The sequence below is a fragment of the Salvia hispanica genome, chromosome 1, assembly GCF_023119035.1.
Source record: "Salvia hispanica cultivar TCC Black 2014 chromosome 1, UniMelb_Shisp_WGS_1.0, whole genome shotgun sequence".
Lineage (NCBI taxonomy): Eukaryota > Viridiplantae > Streptophyta > Magnoliopsida > Lamiales > Lamiaceae > Salvia > Salvia hispanica.
Genome location: NC_062965.1, coordinates 13,816,265 through 13,839,838, shown reverse-complemented (window position 1 = coordinate 13,839,838; position 23,574 = coordinate 13,816,265). Strand labels below are relative to the sequence as shown.

The 23,574-nt window shown below is 37.0% G+C and overlaps 3 protein-coding genes across 3 annotated transcripts in view; 1 reads left to right on the top strand and 2 right to left on the bottom strand.

Moving 5' to 3' along the window:
* Positions 1-89: 89 nt before the first annotated feature.
* On the bottom strand, positions 90-11,802 carry LOC125221256 (protein RST1). Its single transcript, XM_048123386.1, has 25 exons — positions 11,396-11,802; positions 10,827-11,108; positions 10,553-10,636; positions 10,132-10,408; positions 9,474-9,724; positions 8,989-9,172; positions 8,683-8,873; positions 8,467-8,567; positions 7,783-7,858; positions 7,412-7,543; positions 7,254-7,335; positions 7,051-7,123; positions 6,198-6,366; positions 5,857-5,987; positions 5,671-5,768; positions 5,192-5,280; positions 4,902-5,117; positions 4,735-4,812; positions 3,920-4,102; positions 2,730-3,611; positions 2,055-2,345; positions 1,201-1,863; positions 963-1,113; positions 762-880; positions 90-623 (listed from the first exon to the last, which is right to left on the bottom strand). Exons 1-25 carry the CDS (start codon positions 11,774-11,776, stop codon positions 261-263), a joined length of 5,547 nt encoding a protein of 1,848 aa, XP_047979343.1. The 5' UTR covers positions 11,777-11,802; the 3' UTR covers positions 90-260.
* Positions 11,803-13,421: 1,619 nt separating this feature from the next.
* Positions 13,422-17,756, bottom strand: LOC125201493 (ribonuclease III domain-containing protein RNC1, chloroplastic-like). The gene is made up of 5 exons (XM_048099636.1): positions 16,866-17,756; positions 15,910-16,114; positions 15,189-15,389; positions 14,033-14,119; positions 13,422-13,953 (listed from the first exon to the last, which is right to left on the bottom strand). Exons 1-5 carry the CDS (start codon positions 17,630-17,632, stop codon positions 13,636-13,638), a joined length of 1,578 nt encoding a protein of 525 aa, XP_047955593.1. The 5' UTR covers positions 17,633-17,756; the 3' UTR covers positions 13,422-13,635.
* Positions 17,757-22,229: 4,473 nt separating this feature from the next.
* Positions 22,230-23,574, top strand: part of LOC125187656 — a 4,681-nt gene continuing 3,336 nt past the window's right edge. Inside the window, exons 1-3 of the mRNA XM_048084286.1 lie at positions 22,230-22,412; positions 22,685-22,729; positions 22,991-23,447. Of these exons, the coding sequence (XP_047940243.1) occupies positions 22,388-22,412; positions 22,685-22,729; positions 22,991-23,447 (527 nt within the window). The 5' untranslated portion in view covers positions 22,230-22,387. The remainder of the gene's footprint in view (positions 22,413-22,684; positions 22,730-22,990; positions 23,448-23,574) is intronic.

Genomic DNA, 23,574 nt, shown 5'->3' with positions numbered 1-23,574 from the left:
TGTGAAAAACTATTTTAAGATTATATCTTTATAAGATGTTGAAGTTGGTTGGCAATGTAACACTAATTGTTACGTTGACATTTTTCAAATAGAAAAGAAAAATATAGAAAGAAATGAGTCTAATTTACAATGACCTAGAACTTTACATAGATGAACAACCAAAGACCTCAAGCTAAGACTCAAATGATAAAATCGTGCTATGACACGCATAAACAGAAACAACGTATCATCCTGTATTGAAATCGATGACGATGATGCCTTTAAACGACGACCATGTTAGCGAGTCTCAGCTGTTTATCTGCAGGCAGATACTCCTTCAGATAAAAACACGTCTGATGCATCACTCGCAACAGGAGCATCACATCGTCTTCCTCACTCGAGTCAATAGGTTGTGAGTCGGGCAGGTAGTGCCCGTTCCCTATGCGACCAGCCCAATCATGAACACGTTCTGTTGCTCTGAAGAGACATGATGCTACAGATTCTGCAACTATTCTTGAACCAATGTCGACTAGGAGAGGTGGTAGGGTAGCGGGAAGATCGGTCAAGACACTTGTTTTATCAGCAAACAAAATCGGCATATACTTAGAACTGCCACCAGATAAAAGGCCAAGAAATCGTAGAGCCTGAGAAACAGGGAACCATATCAGTAAACATGGAAAACTAGAACCAGAAGGACAATTGCCCCCACGACACAGTTTAAATTTTGCTCTCAGGACCAGTAAAATACCAAGAATAGCAGTAATATCTAGTTTGGTTCTCACCGTTGAAGGGTAACTTGTCACGCATAGAATTTCTGCTGTGTCACTGAGCCATTGCCTTCTAACACTGTCATCATAGTGTTGCAAAGTTACAGTGACTTCTACCAGAATGTTCCAGATAACTGCATGTTTCCACAATTAACTCTACTATTAGATTGAGTTTATGAATATCAATGCAATGCACTTATGAGTTTATGGACTAACCTTTCGGATCAGAATCTAGTATATATGCTTTCAGTTTTGCAAGTTCTGCCAGAGGGATGGAAGCAACTCGAACAAGTGCAGCTTTAGCTTTAACTTTTTTTAACGTCTCGAAGATTTGGGTGCCTTCATCTTTGAAGTTTGAATCAGGAATCTGTACAGCAAGAGAGACCGAATCAGTTAACATGTCGGTGTAAAATATGATTATTGGTACAATATACAGGTGTAACTGACACATTACCAGCAGGAAATTCGATAGCCAGCCTTGTTGAGCCTTCCCAAGACATTTAATTGCTTCAATCCATTCAGCGTTGGAGTATTTCTGGTGTAATTCAGGATTAACACTTGAGTGGGACCATGGCAACATTGTAAAGAGAACTTCCATGCACTGTTCCAAATTATGTGCATAATCTTGAGTTTCAATAGCTGAAGATTCGTCCAAACAAATCTGCAAACTCTTCCAGCATGAAACTCGCATCGAGATTTTCTCTTCATTGTTGTATTGATTAGAGGAAGCAGACCAGTGCAGGAAATCAGAAACGTCATCAAAAAGTTTTGCAACTCGGGAATCGGAGAATATCTTCAATAGATCTTCCATGTGCAAGAGCATTAGTGATTGCAGATTTGACTCGAGTGTCTTAAACCTTGCTCCATCAAATAGCTCATCAATGAAGCCAAGAAGTGAATCAAACTGATGTGCGTGAGACAAAATAAACAGAAAGCACTCCTCTCTCAGGGTTCCTTTTCTAAGGTCTATATCTTGGAAAGGCATTTCAACAGTTCGATCACCATATTTCATGCACCGTCTAACGATCTCCCCCCACTCCATCACCGGCAATCGTGGAGCATGTGACAGGCATCGCAACACAAAAGCAACTGTTCTAGTATTAACACTGGTATCAAGCTGAAATTTAGGAAAACCAGAAGGAAGATCAGAAGAATTTCTATGTAGCTGCAAAAACAGTTGGGATTCCAGGGACAGGCAATGATGGCCAAATTGAATCTACAAGACCGTAAATGAACTTCAAAGGATGTCACTGACTTTTTTATTAAAGAATCAATATTATGCCTGGGAATTAAGATTGAGCAAATTACCTCTGAATAATTTATCTGCATAAGCCACAAAGAGAGCTTCATGACGATAGTGTCTTCAGCAACTCCCTGAGAGGTAGACTTGGGGGCACTGGTGTCATCATGTTCAGCATCATTTGTGTCTTCCTTAGAGAACACAGAGTGCCTGAGAACTGAAACTGCCCATGCTGCATTCTGCTGTGACTGAGGATCATTAGAGTTTTGTGCATAAAGGAATATCTCTTGAATTAGTGGTGTCGACTCGGCCTCCAGGACATGATTTGAAATCAGAGAACCCGATACATGAGACAGTTCCTGCCAGGAATTATCTATATTAATCCACATACAAAATGGAAGCATACGTATATTAGTTATAAAAATTAATTTTCTGATTGGCTGTTATATTGCAAACTTCTTTTTATATTTCAAATGCGCTCATATTCAAGATATTGATTTCCTTATGTAGTTGATCCTTTAAACATGAACTATCTCTTTGGTAATATGGAAACCTGATAACACTATTTTGCTCCAGTCAGCATGTATACTCTCTAAGTAAGAGCATTGAGCATCTACTCGAGCAAATATCATTTTCCTACTTTTTATTATTCCTCTCCTGTAACGCACTTCCGAGAAATTCAGCTACTTTTTCAAGCTAGTATTTTGCACTTTCCTAAATAAAGTAAGTGCTTGAGGTACAACCTTTTGCTGGAACATGGTGGGTGAGGAAGAAGGGATCTGTTGAATCAGCGTCCCAGCACCAGCCCCCACTGCATTTACTACCCCAAGCATCCCTCCTAGTTGAACAAATGGTAGGTGAGTACTCGAGTAGGTTTTTCTACATAATTCAAGAAATCCTTTAACGTGATCCTTCTTTAAGGAGGGCAGCCTTGAATTTGAAACCAATGAAAAGAAGCTTCCAGCTCCAACACAAGATGCCATTAACAAGTTCTGGAGGAAGTTATCAGGTTGTTTAACAGACAATAGTCCAGAGATGAGCTCCATGAAGCTGCTCACAAGATGGTCCAATTCAATATCATCAATCATCTCTACCTTATGGCAAAATGACACTACAGTGGGTAACGAAAGGCATGCTCCTAGTGCCAAAACTGGCAAACATGTTTCACCTCGAGGATTCTTTGGGAACAAATCATTTGCACTAGGAATCCATGAAATGATGAGAGACTTTAAATAAAGGACTGCATCACGAAACCCAGCTCTGTATATTGCCCCAAGAGAATTCCCTAAACCAATGACTGTTCCAGCAGCACCCCAGGCATCCTCCTCCAGATGATTACTATCGTCTTCCTCAACTTCAGATAAGGGTGAATCGTCTGTTCCTAGGGGAAAGTAAGCTGCTAGTTTTTCAAGAATACCTGCCGAAGATCCACTGAATTGATCTGTCATCTGGACTAAGGTCTTAACTATTTTTCTTAGCAATTCCATTTCCTGATTCTTGTATGTTTCTTTTTCAAATTGAGTATTAGCTCCAGAATCAACTCTAGTTAGAAGACCTTGGCATGAAAAACCCAATGCGATTCCACAAGCTCCCTTCACAAGGGTGCTCTTACTACTAGATGCTACCTGTTTAAGAATGTATAAGATGTTACTATAGCACATAAATAAAATTAAATCTACAGCAAAAAAGAGAGACATTCACTTCATAAAACATACGACACAAATGAGACCTAGAAAACTTTGTTCAGTGGAAAAGGAGCATCAGTATCAAGGACATGCGAGATGAAGAGGCAAAAAACTTTTCATGACAAAAGGAGCACATTTCACAGACGACTATAAATGGTTAAACAATATACACGTCTTAGAGTCAGACACTAGCATATACAGCCAAGCCTCTGATTCATTATCTGGTATTTAGAATCAAAATCCTATACCTCAAGAAGTGCACTTGTATTCCTAAACTTCTGCTCATGTTCAGTCAGATGAAGGCAGCTTGATATCAACCCAAGAGAAATTGCTGCTGACCACTGACGGTGTTCATGTTCATATCGAGACAGCCAATTTAACAAGAACTTTGAAGCCATTGATTGGACAGCATGTACTGACGCAGGTAGCACCTACACAGAGGATTACATGATTATCAATTAAAAAACAATATAAAAGGAGTAAAAAAAATTCCTCAGCTGCGCCGTTTAACTTCTAATCTGAAACTCATCCTTATGCAGTCGCAAAGTAATGAAGACATCTGTTATAGAGCTTTTGAGCCAATCCAGTTAAGAACTAAGAGGTGGGAAAAATGAATCGAAAAATGTAAAGTGTGATCAGTAATTTTTTGTCAAGCTCTCTAGAAAACCTATTGCATTACCTCTCTCCCTCCTTATGGTATTATAAATGTCCTCTGCTAGGAGAAATGATTTAGAATGGGAAAATAGCACAACATATTATAATTTCAGTTTCTAATCCTACTTTATTCAGAAACCATTTAACATGTCGCTATAATTCAACTTTATGGAATGCAGTTTGTGAAACAATATAAATTTAACACATTTCGTACCAAACAGTCCAACTCATAACTGAAGAATGAAGCCGCAACAGAAGTTACAGAACAGCAGAACGATTGTTTAATTTTTTTGCTTTGTGTCACTAAAATTTAATGCCAAACTTTTTAGGTGGAACAAATATTAGAATGGTATGTTAAAAAGTGGAATGAAGTAATCGAATTAGATGACAGAAAGCATTAAAACTTCACCAGACAAAAAGCTCCAAGTGCAAGAGCAATATTTTCAGCAGATCGAGGAATTGCTGTTTCTGCTAATCTGGTTAGGATCTGTGAGATTATGTGGAACAGATGGTTACATTTTTCAGATGGAAAAAAGACTTGAGTGACGAAGAGACAACAATATATGTGTAATGAACCTTCAGCATATCAGTAGCAGCCTTCGATGTTTTGTCCAACACGGTCAAATGTGCCTTTGCCTCAAGTACCATGATGGAAGACCTTAACCATCTTTCCATGAAAGGTTTCCATGATTGCAAAGAGAGAAGGGCAAGCAAAATATTTCTTGACAGCAAAAGAGAGCTAGATATTTCCACAGCTGCATCTTCATATTTACTGTGCACATCCAGTAATCCCTGCGGACAGATACTTTCAATTCTAGAACCCCCAAAAGCAGTTTGGAATAGATGCAGAGACACAGTAAACTCACTTTTAAAGATCCCTGGTTTCTCACATCTTTACGAGTAGGAAAGCACAGCAAAGCAGCACCAGGTAAATCTTTAATCCTGTAGTTACTTCCTGCAAAGGAAATGTTCTTTAGCATGGTTTCAAATTCAATGTGGATGGGATAGACGTAGAGGTTCAGAATAAGAATTCCACTAATGACAACTTGATCCTATTCATTTCATTAAAATGAACTAGTCCTCATGTTGCCAGCTTCTTATTAAATCTTCATAATTTTACTATGAATTAAAGTTCTAACTTGGTTGGTGCCTCTTACTTCTATATAAACGGAAATCAAGAGCTACTATCTCTGACTTTGGAAAAAGACCAACCTATGGGATTGGGAAGATGAATAGAATTACACACATTTTAGACAAGTACAGTTTCTAGGTTACACAGAGTTAGGAACTTATTTCAAAAACATGTCAAAAAATTCAAAGGTTCACATAATCGATAGCCTTGTACCTGAACTACAGATAACATCAGGAACTACATCTAACAACTTGAAAATCTTGTTTTGAGATCCAGTGACCCTTTTCTGCTTTACAGATCTTCGCCTCGTACTGTAAACACAAATAAGAATGATAAATGCGAGATACTTGAATAGTTTCTTCCATGGTACAATGTAAATGATAAAATGTTTTTCTTAACATGTGCTCATAATTTAGAAGTCTGACTTCAAACTCTTCTAGTGCAGCAGACAAATCAGGATTAGTCTGAGAAAAGACCAAGGCCATGTTCCTGGCACCAAAATCTGGTATGCTTCTCTGAATATGCACCACCTAAGAAAAAATCCATAGAAAAATAGATGGTAAAAGAATTTGTACACTGTATAGTGAATCAAATGAAATGCCAGAAAAAGTTACTTCACCTATTTCAGTTCTAAACTAAAGCCAATCACCTAGTCCTACTTCACTACTACCAGATTTTATTGGGAGCATTAAACAGAATAAAGTTCCTAGATAAACAATAAAAGAATTGAAAACACCTGCCTCATATTGCATTAAAGCTCTTAAGGCAGCTTCATGAACTCTTGTCCACAAAGAACTTTGACTAACTTGACTCTGGGTTCCAATCTTCCACAATATATTCAAAACATTATCAGCAGCATCTGGATATGCTTCAGCATCCATTGCCCCCCATCTCAACAAAAGAGCCAACCTATCGAATGAAAATAAAGTGATAAAATGTCTGAAGGCACTAAGGAGTTTTTCATATTAAAAGTGATAAAATCAGGCTACATGAACAAAAGATGAAGTCCCAAGGAAAAGGAAACACTGCTAAAAGCTCATAAAAAGAAGTTGCGATTCTGTGAATTACGACTGTTTGGAGTTTAAAAGCCAGCAGAGATGAGTGATTGACGCAAAATATAAGAGGGACAATTTTGTGAGATATAAATAAAGATTACAAATATGGTTTTCAAACTCATCAGGTGTCAACATAAACCTCAATTTCCAGTAACAAGAGTTCTTCAGGTCTATATGAATCTTCATATTTACTTTTTATTGACCCTATACAACTTTACAGAAATGGCTTTTGGGTGCTCATTTTCTCTAGGTTCACCATGGAGTATAGATAATGGCAGTCTAGATATTCCAGAGTTCGATCTCTTACATGCTAGAAACTCATCAAAAAGAACTAAGTGCATTATATTGAAAATGAATCAAGCCACTCACCAATTGCAGAAACAATTAGACCTGTCATCATTTAACAGTGTCCAAAACTTACACTCGTTGGTTGGCTAAAATAGTTGCTAGTTATATTAGTAATAAATTCACATTTCAAATGTAAGGACCATGTAAAGTAGAACGGAAGTAACAAGAGAAACAACAACAGAACATTTACCCATAAGCAATGACAGCATTCTCAGAGTAGTTCTGCATTTGTTTTCCAACCACATCCCAAGCAGTATAAAAATCTGGACCCAGAGTATGGTTGCATATTAATCACATGTATATATATTTGGTCATACTGAGTCACATAAATTGAAACTAAACTTTTCTTGATAAGAGACTAAAACTTTTAATCAGTTAAAATATTAGGTCTACCGATCACATCAGCTTCACAAAGATAAGCAAGGCTTTGTAATCCGACAGACTGAACCAAAGGATTGTCGTTTTCTATACAAGCCTGTCATTGGAATTGATTAGTGAGAATGCTTCACTCTGTGAGCTTATGAAATTCAAGAGAAATAAGTACAGCATACCGCTACAGACAAAATAATGTCCACCCCCCTATCAGGGTTTCTTTTGCAAACATCTCGAACAGAAACGGCAATGCTCATACAGATTCCTCTTTCAGTTCCGCACAATGCTAATTCATTAGGATGCAACATTCCCTGGAACCACCAATTAATAAAAAAAATGATTTTGTATTCAATGCGAACTTTTGGGTTGGAACTTTCTAGTATGATATTTGCATTCTTCATATATTGGTCACTCAGGCAAATTGAAAGATCAGGCAGAGCTATACATTTAATCTTACAAGACCAAATAGTTATGGAATACCGTGCTGCAACTCTAATATAGTACTGTGTAAGAAATCAAGCATAAATAAACAAGACAACAGAAACCTTGCCTGCAAACTCCCAAAGACACGGTCATTGATCTCCCATGTCTTACACATCAAGCGTATTGCAGTAGCTTTAATGAAACTGAGGAATTAAAGAGTAAAGTCAGACATGTCATCACCTACAAATTAGTACCAGAACTCCAAAAAAAAATTAAAATTTGAAGATTTTTTCCAACATTCTAATTGAAACAGGAGAAGAAAATCTTAGCAGTCCAAAAGTAGTACACAGGAAATTGAATCCTAATTCCCACACAAGATGGTTCCCTTGTTAATTGAAGTCACGCCAAATGATTGAGATAAGTCAGCAAGTACCCGTACCTGAAGTTGGCCCTAGAGCTATGTACATAACATTACTGTTTTATAATGACGAAAGAATTGAATGACATTTTATTAGGTGTGTGGATATAAATCTCTTGATGATTCTTCTTCAAGAAGTCTCTTTTAACTATGCTTACTGGAGTTTGCTTAGATGGACAAATTTTTTTTAAGTTGATTGCATGATACAAGCCATTGGACTCTTTCCTTACCTCATGACCAGTCATCATCATTGTCCAAGTTGTAATCCACATCTAACCATCCTCGCACCCCCCCCCCCTCCCCCCAACACAGAATAAATTGCCACAAATATCATGCGTCGTTACTGCCGTATACAGGGGAAAATATATACATTAGCAATTGCATATGACATACGGATTCACATCCTTGTGAAGCATTGGCAGAAGGACCTGATGTACCAGAGGTATCATTGCAGAATGTGAAGCAACTGAAGGAAGCAAAGCCAATAGTTTAAGCTGCATTAAGAAAGAACAGAAACATTTTGTAATCGATGATCACACCATTGTTTGAATAAGTTTTTACATTATACAACCCTAAGAGTTGTATTTCTGGTAGCTATCTAATACTCACCAGCTTATCATGATAATTGTTACATTTTTCAGCACTTGAGCATACATGATTGTAGAAAAGAACTGTTAGCAACAAAGGAACGCCATATTTAGGTTCAATAGTACTTGCAATAGTAAACAGATCAATGCCAAAGTTTGTTGTTTGATGCACAAGGAAGACACCAGCAACTGAGCACAGTATGTGAGGCATTTCTACAAAGACAGAAAGGGTAGGGCATAAGTAGCTGAGACAGCTTCATTTAAGACCAACAAAATAAAAATGCATCTAAGTTTACAGATACATTTTTACAACATAGGAAGCATTTACCACTTAGAAAGCTTTCTTCAGAACGAGATATCCCTATAGCGGATTTGCGTTTTGCAGTAATTCTTGATGAATACTCTCTTAAAGAAAATATCCAAGCTTTTAGTTCAGAATGCATTTCATTAGAATATACAACTCCATCAGAAAAATGATTGACATAGTAAAAACCGTCTGGTGACTGTTGCTCCTGCAAATAATAGTTATCCATAAGGATTAGGTTATTTTGTAGCATGAAGAACATGCTCCATAAAAAGTAAATTTTGAGATAATCTTCATAGATATTATGCAGATTATGTTGACAATGGCTTAGAAAACAACAATGGTGCTGTAGAAGAGAAGTTAGCAAAATAGATAAGATGGGGAAAAAGCTTCTTTAATTAACATTGTCAGGCTCATGATAAAATCAACAATCTAATAAATTTTAGCCTAGACTTGAATGGAAATGCACGGAACATTCGATCTTTCGAAGGAAGATAATTGATTTATACCTTAAACCATATATTCCTTATAAACCTAAAAACTATGTCTCCAGGGGTGGTGATAGTCAGGTTTCGCCCTTCTACAGCTTGTTCTTCCCTTGAAGCAATCAGTAAATTAGTAGCAGTCTTTCCCAAAATTGAAAGTAAATGTGTAGCAGTTTGTTTAATAGATCTGGACGGAGACGAAACAAGCGCAAGCACAGGAAAAATGAGGAGAAGCTCTTCAGTCAATTCACTGGGAGAATCACCAGTCCCGTATTCTGCAAAAGCATGAAAATTCATGAGTAGAGCAAACATAATAACACACGCAATCATTTACAGAAGCAAATACAAGTATCAGAATTATTTAGTACTACTATGAATTATTCCTAGATAATTTTTTGATAAATCATTTAGGATCTATTTCAACTAGAATGCAATTCATCTAGGAGAAAATTGCCGAGGTTGATTAAATAAATGAAGCAGAAGTACTTTGTAACAGTGGAATTTGTAGCATCCGGTAAAGAAAAAGTTGATAAACTGTTGCATTAATAAGTCAAACTATGAAGTACAATCATTGGTTTCTCATATAATTAGGATTTCTTTTTATGAATATATTGTTTTTTTCACACCACAACCACTGAATGCATAATTGAGTCATTGACAATAGGTGATGGAAGAACTATACCATTTTCACCTTTCCATCTTAAGAGGAACAATGCCAGGTTAAGTACAGAGTATTGTTCATGCTCGAGCTCCAGTTGAGTGAGAATAGAGAACAAGGACAATATCACTGACGACTGGCCAGTGCAGTAGTTAAGTCCAAGATCTTTTTGGATAGCCAATATGCGCCTAACTGCATCTATGATTTTATCAACACCACCCGAGTACTTGCAGAAGTCCCTATGTAGGGATAAAATTGAATCCATAAGTTCCAATCCACACAGCTGAGCTTCATGAATGAGCTGATAGCAATAACAAATAATAAAGACGTTATAGGTCCTGAAGCAGAATTAAATTATAAAAACAAGCACAAGCAGTTCAAAAACAAATTAAGGGAAGATGGATATAGCTATCCAAATATATATAACATTCGTGATTTAACATACCAGTCCCAATCTAACCAACTGCCTCAAGACCACCTGATACGCATCCACCAAGCACTCAAAGATACCAGAAATATTTGCAACCTCCTGCAGAAAAAAAGGAGTATAGCAAGAAGTAGGAAGCTAAGACATCATAAATAGTACTAGTAGTATATTATAAAATGATCTAATGATCCTAATCCTGAACCTCAGAAATGTTTTTATAGCAATGCTATATGTTCCAAATGAAAATTAAGAGAAAGTAAATGACAGCATCTCACAAACTATACAAACTTACTTCCGCATTCTTACATGGAATATACTTCAGACGACCCGTCAACAGCTTAATTATTGGAATAGTCTCCTCGGGAGATGAGCAGCAAAATGCCGCCATTGAGGACACTAAGTTCCTCAGATATGTAGAAGAGGAACCCGAAATAGGCACCTGTATAACAGAATAATTCAAAAAAGGGCCCAAGAATTCACAGACAGCCTCCATTCCGAGATATTTGCACTTCATGATGAACAAAACTACTTCTTTGACCAGCCCTAGTTGAACTTCAGCCCCACAAGAAAGTATCTGAAAAAAATGAATACATCCATCAAATTGCATAAATCATAAACTAAACTAAAACAATTCAACCTATTGAGATCTTTCCTATACATTCATTCTCCAAAAATTGCTGAATAGCGAGCAGCCAATGTTAAAATTGCTTGTTCTATCATAAAACATCACATTACATATACATTATCAGTTATTCAATTTTCTCATTTCACATACAATCCAGTCTAGAAATTCATTGGGAAAAGACACAGCTAAACTTTCAAAACTTCAAATCGCTTCCAACTCAAAAATAACAGCCATACCTTGACGAATGGGTGATTCTCCGACGAGAAAAACCGAAAGGACGACGGATTGCGCACAAAACCAAGTCTAGTGAGCAAACCAATTGCTTTAGTGAAGACAGCAGCGAATTGCGGATTGGATGAATCCTCGAGCGCGGACTGCAGCTCGAGCAATCCATCGGCGAGATCGAATTTCTCGTCCTTAACGAGGCGGCAGAGCTCTCGAGTGGACTGATCGACCACCGCCGCAGACGCGGAGCGGAGGCAGCGGCTGACGGCGTCGGCTCCGGCAGCGGAGGGCGGCGCGGAGCGAAATTTGTCGAAGATTGAGGCGACAGCGAGCTTCTGGAGTGAGGGTTGGGGAATTCGAGTCTTCTCTAGCAGTGGAGTGTAGGAATCCATTTTCAGTTCAGCCGTTCAACCGGAGCTAAAACGGAGGCTTAAATAGTTCAAGGATATTTATTTTCGATAATACTATTGCCATATTTTATTTTTTTAGTGCCCTCTATTTGATTATTTTTCATAAACTTTAAAATTTAAATTACGTTAATTTTCTAATCCAATCCTAATAATCTTTTTCCAGTAGAATTTGAACTCGTGTAGCTAACCATGAAATCTAATGGATTAAGTTGAATTGTAAATGGAACGACATTGATTTTTCTGATTTTGGTTCTTCGAAATGGGTCAACATGGTTTGAGGGCCCAAACGGGTGGCCGGACAAAGAACTCGCTATGACGAACGAGTACGTTTAGGACCGACTCGAAGTGGTGGTCGGGCAAATAACTCGTTGTGACCAACGAGGATGTTGGCCCTTAAGGGGTCGATTGTTACGGACTCAATGTCTTATATCGATTGTAAGTACAATTGATGTGAGTTTATAGACTAAATGAGCTCTCTCTCCTAACAAGAGTTTGTGCGTGTTATGCATGTGCGTTGTTTATGTGTGCTTGTGCGTGTGTGCTTATAGTGCATGTTTGAGCATTCGTAGTGTGTATTTGTGCATGTGCAACGTGTATTGTTTGTGCGTGTGATATGCATGCCTGTGCAGTGCGTCTATTGTGCGTGTGTAGAGTGTGTATGTTGTGTGCATTATGTGAGTTTGTGTGTTATGCGCCTATGTTGTGCAATGTGTGTGTGTGTGTGAATATATAGTGTGTGTTTGAGCACATGTAGTGTATTTGTGCATGTGCAATGTATATTGTTTGTGTGCGTGATATGCTGTGCAGTGTGTTTGTGTGTGCGCATTGTGCGTGTGTATTTATTGTGTGCGTGCGGCGGTGTGTGTATTGTTTGAATGTGTGCACACTGTGTATGAAGGTATATTGTACAAGTACAACTATTTATAATTCCAATTATCTAATCTTGATATGAAATTCAAATTGTGAATAAGATATTTTTGTGATACCAAAATATTGGATTTAGAATTGAAGGCTCCAATTCCAATTCCACACGTTGCAATTTCATCATATAGAATGGAGCCTCAAAGAATTTCATTTGATACTGATAGAGTTACGTTGGCAACTTGGCGATAGGCTTTTATCTGCAGTCGTCCCGTATGAAGAGAGATGTGGATCAAACCACCAGATCTTGTATCATGTTACCAAAATGGTCCTTTTTTCGTATTTCACAGATCCTTGCTCGAGATAGGTTGTTGGCTCATACAAGGTGGAGTATGATGCAATGGTAAGTAAAGGAATTAAGCGCCTCTCCCTCTCAACATATTGTGCTAAAATTGTTATCTAAACATGAAGTTTAAACAAGTCATCAAGTTGCTGAAGAAGACTCTAGGTGGAACCAGGACGCTGCTCGTTGCAGCCGTTTCATTGTTTATTTTGGAAACACCAGTAGAGAACTTCCTCCAAAACACCCTTATCCAGAAAGAAACTATATCCAATACATCGACCTCAAAGATCAATACAAGGTAGTATGAGAATGTTTAGACTTCAAATATAGTATAAAATATCATCTTTGGAAAGGGTCAGAAACAAAGTCAGAAATGCAGGGAACTTTTGAGCTTCAATGTGGAAATTCTGTAACATAGCAGTATGAAAAATGAATGTGGTTCCTCTGCTAGGCTCTCTACAATAATGAAATGAATACAAGTGTAGATAGTTGTGACAAATTATAATCCATCATCTATAACATGGTCAAAATGTTATCTGTACACGATCTATTGTTGCTCATGAAACTTGGGTGTATGAATACATATCACTAGAGATGTAAGTAATCCTGCTCAAGATTCAAACCGTGTCGATCTTGTTCAGACGGCCTTTGGCTGTATCTGCTCAAAGTCGAAAACCTCGAACATGAGTCGCCTAACGTCTGGCTTCCCATAAACAGCGTACGCAAGGCCATGGATGGCTTGCTGAACTGAGGTAGTAGCTGGATTTCTGAGCCTACGGTTGTGCTCATACGAGTCCTGGACCTGATCGCTGTAGATGATGAAACGGTGGAGATATTTCTCCCTCAAGAACTTGCCACAGAACTTGTTCATCAGAAGACAACGGTGCTTCTCCTGCAGCCATTTCCCAGGAGCATCGATATGCTTCATAAGCAACCTCTCGGCCATCACAAGATCCTGCCAGAAAATCTTGTTAAAATGAAGCAACATTGGCAGAGGAAGGGATAACATGTCTTAGTTCTGAAACTCGCGCTACCTGGATCTTCTGACCAACATATTCCAAGCGCTCAAAGCAGAACCGAGGGTGTTCAAACTTGTGTTTTGATGGATGCATGAAACAGAGCTGGGTTGCATTTCAAGCAAAAGGATATTAGGTGTAGGCAGATGTAAAGTCTCTTATTTAATGCATAATGGAGCCAGAGTCTCAAGCAATAAATTGATGAATACAACAGAGATATGAATTCTATCTGTAATGAATAATGATGATACTCAATGGAATGAGATACTACTAATCATAGACATAAAAATAGGCATAGAAATTCAAATGACCATTTCGTTTTGATCAAATCTAACCATACAATTAACCTTATATTTATGTATTTTTTATACTATACTTACTCTCTCTCACATACACAAAAACTAACCTTACTCTCTCTCACATACACAAAAAACTAACCTTTCCAGGCATATGTCTTCAAAATGTAAAACTTTGCGTTATCATTATATTTATTATTGTTATAATATAACATTAGTCTTTGTATAAAAATGATATTTTTTGTTCATTAATTATCTTCATTGTGATACAACAAATTAAGTCACGAAATATTCTCTCATGTATCACACAAGATGTAATACTCCCTCCGTCCCATAAAAGTTGAGACAAAACTTTTGGGCACGGAGATTAAGAATTTATATTAAATAAATAGGAGAGATAAAAAAAGTAAGAAAGATAAGAGAGAGTAAAGTAAATGATGGAATAAAGTAAGAGTGATTAGATGTTTTGTCTTTTGTTAAAAAAAGAAATGACTCAACTTTGTTGGGACGGACTAAAAAGGAATACGACTCAAATTTTATGGGACGGAGGGAGTACTCCGTATAAGTTTACTTAAAGCGAGACTGGACTCATTGGAGATGGAGGCCATAATAAACCAATGAGAAGTTCTCAAGTACAACACTGCCTTTTCAAGAAACAAATAAAGGAAATAGCAGTGAGCAAACAAAAGAATGCTTGGAGGCAAGAGAAGGGATTGACCCTAATGATTTGTTTCAGTCAGCCCATTTCACAGCTCTAGAGGGAAGGGAATGACTAAGGAGATGGTTATAAATAACCTTTAGCTCTAACTAAAAGTACGGCATAGCTTGATGCGGATGTCACACGTCTTATCTAAGAAACAAAGATATGTAAGAAATACCTGCAACCCCAAGCCAAGCTCAATGTTCCTTGCCTCTGTTATCTCAGGTATCCGATCCACCATAGCCAAGGGATATCCAAGTGTTCTCATCACTTGAGGTCTACATTCAAAATCCCATATGTTTGCACGGAATCGGTGCATACCAGGTGGCACACATGCTCTGAAAAGCCTAGGATGAGCAAAGAGGGCATCTTCTGGTGGCTGAAAACATCAAGGCAGTTGTTGCATTAAAAGGTATATATGATTAACAAACAAAGATGTTAACAACTAACTTAAACTCATGCCTCAATACTTTAACCACACACACATATAATCTTGGTTTACTTTTATGCAATGCCACATGAAAAATATCAACATATTCAATAACTTGTTTTTTTTGCACATCTTGTCATGGTATTTGATCCAAATGTCAAATGACATGAAATTTGCAATCGATTGACATTTATTTCTGGTACTTACTAACATACCTTTAGAACTCAAACTCATTTCCCACTTTTAACCACATGTTTGTAAGGGCCATGAATGCAAATTATTTTTGCTTTTTGACAACATTGAGTAGCTCATTCTCATAGGAATGACATCTTTCATTTTACATGTAGTTTTCTACATTAGACATTTGCAGTGGGGCTGTTGTAGTTATTGTTCTTAATAATAATTTTAATAGTTCCTCACTAGAAGATCAGTAAAAAGTTAAACAAATAAAAAGGGAAGAAGTAATTACCCTATAAGCAGCAACATCTTGCCAACTGAGTTTTCGGTTATCAAACTCAACAGATACATAGTCTATATCTTCAAGCTGTCTCCTCAATTTAGGCTGGCAGTCTTCAGCCTCCGGATCAAGGCCAAACACTTCAAAGAGAACACGATATACTTCTGGCATTCCAAAACACAGATATATTGCTCCAAACAACGCCCAGAACACAGATCTACCAAACGAATATCACCAGCCCTGTCAGAACTTAAAATAACTAGCAAACTAAATTAATAACCCTACTACTCACAAGAACGGTGCTTACAAACTACAATAATAGGTCCATACTTTATACAATACAAGAAGTTGGTTAATGAGAGATGATAACTTTTGAAAAATTGTAAAGTCATGAACATCAGAGTGCACACAGAATATCATAGTTCCAATACAAATACCAGACCACTCAGGCGGAGTAGAAAAATCATACGCAGGATACAATGTGAAAAACGAGTACAGCAAGACCACAAGCAACTAGATCATCCATTTCTAATTCTATATTACAAAAAATAGGTCTAAGGGCTATATTATGAGTTTCTTTCCCTAGATATCGCAAACCAAACATGAACTCATCGAACTATACCAACTTGATCACTTAATGATATCAGTGCGATGAAAACCTTACATGCTAAACAATGAACTTAAACCTTTTAATATGAGCAATTACATTGTCAATAAGATATATCATTGCACAAAATGCTATCCACATCAACTCTACTAATTCTATAAAGGATCACAAGACGCAGACGGCAGACTGATGATTCATTCAACAGAAACTTAAAGCAATACTAAGTCCATTCCCCTCTCAAGTTGTTCAGTTAAAAACCATCACAGAAATATAGTAACCACTCATTATTTGAAGAACTCAAGCCACAATTACATTCATTCTTTCCCAAAAACATAAAAATTAACCAGGCAAAGTGACATACTTCACTGGAGGCTCCCGGTCTTTGCGAAGGAGCCTGTCCATATCATCATACTGGAAAACCAAATTCTGCAAGCTAGCAGCTTTAATCCACATAGGCAAAAACCTCTTCCCAATCAAAGCATACACCCTCTCCCTCATCGGCCCCGGAGACTCCCTCGGATAGCGCTGCAAGAAGAACTCACACAGCGCCAGCTCCAGCACATACTGTCCCAAAAACAACAACCTCGAATGCCCCGACCTCACATGCCTCACATTAGTCCTCTCACAGTGCGGATGCTGAAACGCCAAATACAGCAAGGAATCAAACTGCTTCGCCGGATTATCGTCTCCGTAGCTATCCGAGGGCTCCAAGGGATAACCCAGCGCCTGCTTAGCCTCCAGCAAATACTCGTCCATCCACGTTCTGTCGGCATTGTTCAATCGCTGCGAAGGGAGGCAAGAGCTGAGCAAAGGGAAGGACTTTAGCGATAATTGGGGGCTGTTGAGGAATCTGTCGGCTAATCTCTTGTCATCTAATGGCGGTTTGAGGATGAATCTTTTTGGGGGCGCCCTTTTCTTGGGGGAGACTACTTTCTTGCGCTCGGCCAACTCTTTGAGGAGGCGTTGGGGGCTGTTTTGAGGGAGCTCGGCGGAGGCGACGGCTGAAATGTGGAGATTAGGTTGGGTTTTGGGGATTTTGAAGTGGGTTTGGAAGGGGAAGAGAGTGAGTGAGGAGGAGAAAGAGAGGTCTATTTTGGTGTGCGGTGTGAAAGATGAAGATAAATCCATTGGTTTAGATGGATGGATGATGGAATTGGATTTCTATGAGAAATTGAAGTGGATTGGGGAAGCCATTGATGGAGGTTTTAGCAGGGTTTCTGCTGCAGAGATAAGGAATCAAGATAGAATTTGATATAATGATATTTCGCATAATTCTGACGTTAGTGTATAATATTTGACTATTTTGAATTCTAATTTGGTAGCTGAAAAATTCATTAATTTGCTAACAACATTTGAAAAAATGAAGTTAATGTTTTCATGCCTTTTAAGTCTAGTTACTTGATTCGAGGTGAAAAATATTAGTAGTACATTAACATTGGCATGAAAGACTTGTTGTTCATGCTCATATTACTAAAAAGAATTGATTAATCATACACATATCGTTCACACTTGTTGAATGATCACATATTTCAAATACTAATAAGATACTGCTATTGCAGATTGTGGATGCTATTGACTAATAGATCAAGTTATAAATAAAAAGACAAGTCATTCCAGCATATTTTACATGATGCCACTAGAGTTGTTAAATACTCCCTCCGTCCCGGATAATTCGTCTCAGTTTTCCATTTCGATCCGTCCCATATAATTTGTCCCATTTCACTTTTACCATTTTTGGTAGTGGACCCCATATTCCTTAACCCATTCTTACTCACATTTTATTATAAAACTAATATATAAAGGTAGGACCACATTTCACTAACTTTTTCAATCCATTTTTCATTACAATTCTTAAAACCCGTGCCCGGTCAAAGTGACCCGAATTATCCGGGACGGAGGGAGTATTGTATTCGTTTGCAGAAATACACTATAATTGATTAATTTGCGAACACAAAAGGTAAACTATTTTTATTTTAGTAAAGGCCAAAATTGGTCCTGAACATATGATTATTTTACCTCTTTGGTCCTAAACTTTATCTTCGGGATTTTTTGGTGCTGCACATATGACAATATGATCATTTGGTCCTCCGTCAATAATTCCGTTAATTTTTTAACAGTCAACATGTTTTACCCAATTTTGACCAGATTCGAATCTTAATTATGATTTTTAAGTCACTAATTATTCCCTAATTATTTTAACAAATATATCCATTAAAAATCAGAAATAAATAAATAAATAAATAATAAAATGAAATACAAGGCTCACTTCTCTTCTCCACCAATAGCTGCTGCAACGCTTCTGCTCGCCGCTGCTCCGGTTTCCATCACCATTTCCACGCCCCACATTCTCTCCGCCTCTCCGATTTCCAGTTCAATTAATCGTAATAATCATCAATTTGTCCCTAATTTCGATCAATTTTGAGTTAACGCTTCGCCTCTCCGATTTCCACTTCAGTTCCCCGACATTCTCACCAATTCGACCTAATTCGAATCAATTTCAAGTTAGCTCTTTGCCTATGCGGTGATGGAACGGAAGCAAGGGGTTTTCTCGACAGTGAAGGAGGAAATGGCGCAGGGGCTGTCGAAGTCGCCGTCGCGGAGTAGGGGAAGCGGCGTGGCGCGGGCGGAAATATGCGTTTCGAGATCGAGCAGTGTGAGGCCTGGCGCGGAAGCTCTGTCGCCGCTGAGGGAGGGTCCGGATCCGGATGAGTCGGATTCGAGTGACCTCAGGGCTGAAAGCTGGATGAATTGGCTCTGGAGAGCTCCAGCTCCGCCTCGGGCTGCTCGAGGTCTGATCTGCACCTGCTCCTCGGCGTGCCGCTTGCGCCGGTGTGTGTTAGCAATAACGACCCTCCGCCGCACCTTTGTATTAAAGATACACATATTGTTAGTTCCCTCTGGAACATCCTTCAATTTGTAGATCACATACTCCGATTTACTGCCCCAATTTCAAATCCATCAACATATTGACAAAAAAAATTTAACAGGAAGTACGAATTAGGGATTAGGATTAGTGTTTACCTAATGAAGCCATTGTTATTAAAGTCAACAACGAACAAATCATCCACCGTCATTTCCCGATGTAGCGTCCAATTCGCAATTTTCTGGTGCCTCTTGTCAACCCTAGCCTCCGCCAGGTACAGGAACGCACGCCACCTGGTGGAGGAACAGGATCCCGATCCCGATCGGAGGTTAACTCTAGGACTAGGTTTCGCCGTTGGTCGCCGATCGAAGGAAGATTCCGTCGAATTGAGTGCAATGTTGAGCGAGAGAGAGACGTATTTCATTTTATTTTGTTTTTATTTATTTATTTCTGTTTTTAATGAATGCATTTGTTAAAATCATCACGGAATAATTAGTAACTTAAAAATCATAATTAAGATTCTAATCTGGTCAAAATTGGGCAAAACGTGTTGACCGTTAAAAAATTAACGGAACTATTGACAGAGGACCAAAATGATCAAATTTCCATATGTACAGGACCAAAAAGGTAAAATGGTCATATGTTTAGGACCAATTTTGGCCTTAACTCTTATATATAATATAAATAACTTTTAAAAGTTTATAATAAAAAAAGTTAGAAAAATTAATTCATTAGGGGCTAAAGCCCCTCCCTCAATACATGTAGTTCCGCCAGTGACATATAATCATGTGTCGTTTAAGGAAGGGGTCATCTTCTTTGGAACGAAATGACTTTTTTTTGGGACGGAGGGGGTATTTTTATTTAGAGTCACAACGTACATCCAATCTGGTGCTGCCATGTGGCACAAAACATGCAATATTTTAAATACAAAAATGCAATCTAGTTGTATATGCATTTTCGCAGATTGCATTTTAGTTGTATGTAAATTGCATTTTATAGTGTTGAGTTTTGCATTTTCACATAAATTGCATTTTTTATTGTTAAGTTTTGCATTTTCACATATAAAAATGCAATTCGTCTATATATAAAATGCAAATTAAACAGTCAATATCAAAAATGCAAAACTCAATGATAAAAAATGCAATCTGCATATAACAAAAATGCAATCCGCCGAAATTCATTTATAGCTTCTACAAATATGTATTGCATTTTTCTGTATACAATATTGCATTTTTCGTGCCACATGGCAGCACGTGGTTGGATGTACGTTGTAACTTTAAAATTAGTTGTTATACTAGTACATCCCTATATATATATATATATATATATAGGTGTGTGATCAAATACTAACTAAGTTACGATAATAACTAATAACTAATATCAATTTTGTATGTTAAAAACATCAACACAAAGACATAAATTTATCAATCTTCTTGTGTTGATAAACTTATGTCTTTGTGTTGACATTTTAAATTTACATATTGTATTGATATAATTATATCTTTGTGTTGATAATTTTAATACACAATATTGAAAGTTATTAGTTATTACTGTAAATTAGTTAGCACACTAACGTAACCCCATAATATATATATATATATATATATAGGGGTGCACTAGGGTGCCACCATAGATAGGATAACACCATACCACCAATATAGTCCGTTAGATCTCATCTATGGACGCCTAGGATTAAGTTTCGTGAAAAAACATGGATTTGCAGTCTACTGTATTAGATATTGCAGTCTACTGCATTAGATATTGCAGTCGTGGTAAACTGCAATATTGCCGTGGTAAGACTGCAATATTCAATGAACAACACTGCAATCTGGTAACGTAAAATTAGAAATTTCCTATTTTACCCCTCCGTGTTTTTACACGTGGCAGCATGACAAGCACACAATTTTCAGATCCAATGGCCTAAAATAGTAGTATGGTGTTACAATAAAGAGTGTTGTCATCTTAGTACATCCCTATATATATATATATATATATATAGGGATGTGCTAATATGCTAACTAATTTTAAAGTGCTAACGTACATCCAATCACGTGCTGCCACGTGGCACAAAAAATGCAATATTATATGAAGAAAAATGCAATATGCATTTGTAAAAGTTATAATTGAATTTCGACAGATTGCATTTTTGTTATATGCAGATTGCATTTTTTATTGTTGAGTTTTGCATTTTCGATATTGACTGTTTAATTTGCATTTTATATCTATACGGATTGCATTTATATATGTGAAAATGCAAAACTTAACAATAAAAAATGCAATTTATGTGAAAATGCAAAACTTAACAATAAAAAATGCAATTTTCCTATAACTAAAATGCAATATGCGGAAATGCATGAACAACTTCACAAATGTGTATTGCATTTTTATATATACAATATTATTAGTCTATAATGTTGCATTATTAGCCGCTGTGCATTATTAGAATGAAAATGTGCATTATTAAATGACACGTGACATTAATCTAACCGTCAGATGACAAAATCGTGGGGCTAGGATTAAGAAGGAAAAAGGACAAAAGATATGAAAAGGATTTGAATACATCCATATATATATATATATATATATAGATGTGATCATATCATAACCCCCAAATCATATAATAACTCTATAACCAAATCTGGACCACACATATTTGATAATCTTGTGGTTGAGATTCAAACTTAGATTTACTTCATAAAAAAGGCGCAGAGGGGTAAAAATGTAATTTCTTCATTTAATTTCTGAATTTTACTCCAAACGCGCGATTCACGCTTTCATTCTGTTTGAACTCAATTCTCTCACCTTCATCTTCATCTTCACAATTAACAGATCGATTCTCTCATCTTCATCTTCCATATTTCTCGCCTATTTTATTTCAACATCTCCAGATTTTCTTCGATTTGTTCATTATTCCGTAGTCTCCAGATTTTGTTTCCATAATTGTGATCGGGAAGATGTTTTCAATTTTGCGTTCTTATTTTCATTGATTACCTCTTCAATTGCTGTGAAAATTTGCTTCGATGGAATCTGTAGCAAATAACGAAGGTAACAATCATTATCTATTATTTAGCTTATTGATTGTGTTCATATTCATGTATTGAATTTGATTTTAGATTAATATTAGTTGTCGATTGGTTTATGTTTCTGATGTACTGAAATTCTTATTTGATTATATTATGTATTGTCGATTATGTGTTAAAATGATACGTTTGGCTTATAAATGTTAGGTTTACTGCATAACATGATAGTTTTGTCGGATAAAATGATATTATGATAAAATGATACTATGATAAAATGATACTTTTACTGATTTGTAGGTATGTACATTCCTGTTTGTGATGATGCTTTGAAGCCAATGATTGGTATGAAATTCAATACATTAGTAGAAGCAGTTGGTTTCTATGAACATTATGCTCGTTCAGTTGGTTTTGGCATTCGTAAAATGGGTAACAAATCAGTTCAAGGTATTACTAAGTGGCAGTATTTGGCTTGCAGCAGACAAGGCTCTAAGAATTTTATACCTGGTCATGCATCCCAATCAACTGAAGTGTCTTTTAAGAAGCGTAGGTGTCGGTCATTTAGGTGTGAATGTCTTGCTAAACTCAATTTGAGATATTTTTCAGATGGCAAGAGCAGAGGATATGAGGTTTATCAGTTTGTTGAGTATCATAATCACTTAATGGTTGCGGATGAGCATAGGCATTTTATGATGGCCAATCGCAATCTGGATCCTATCCATCGGAGGTTTATGGAGGATTGTGGCAGGTGTAATATTGGTCCCACTCTCACATTCAAACTTTTGAAGGAGATAATGGGTGGACCTGAAAATGTTGGATGTGATATTATTGATATTAGAAATGGTTATCGTGATATTATGTCCAATATTGATGGTTCAGATGCTCAAATGATTTTTGATTATATGCGTTCTCAAAAGAAATCATCTGATGCCTTCTATTATGAAATTGAGATAGGATCTCATGGAAAGTTAACTAGACTCTTCTGGGCTGATGCTATTTCAAGACGAAATTATCATATGTTTGGAGATGTAATTTCATTTGACTCAACATACAACACTAACAGGTATATTACTTTTGTTGCTAATAGACATAAAATTATACTTTTTGTTGATTAAATTACTTTTATGTTATAAAATGATACTTCTACAGCAGATAAAATGATAGTCATAGGTGATAAAATGATACTTCTG

Coding starts and splice junctions, on each gene's coding strand:
- LOC125221256 (XM_048123386.1), bottom strand. CDS start 11,776: ATGGATTCCTACACTCCACTGCTAGAGAAGACTCGAATTCCCCAACCC. Junction 5,769..5,856: donor CTTCTAAATTATGAGCACAT/GTTAAGAAAAAC, acceptor TTGTGTTTACAG/TACGAGGCGAAGATCTGTAA. Junction 4,103..4,734: donor CACTTGGAGCTTTTTGTCTG/GTGAAGTTTTAA, acceptor TCCTCTGTGTAG/GTGCTACCTGCGTCAGTACA.
- LOC125201493 (XM_048099636.1), bottom strand. CDS start 17,632: ATGGATTTATCTTCATCTTTCACACCGCACACCAAAATAGACCTCTCT. Junction 14,120..15,188: donor AGCTTGGCTTGGGGTTGCAG/GTATTTCTTACA, acceptor AATGCAACCCAG/CTCTGTTTCATGCATCCATC. Junction 13,954..14,032: donor ATGTTGGTCAGAAGATCCAG/GTAGCGCGAGTT, acceptor ATTTTCTGGCAG/GATCTTGTGATGGCCGAGAG.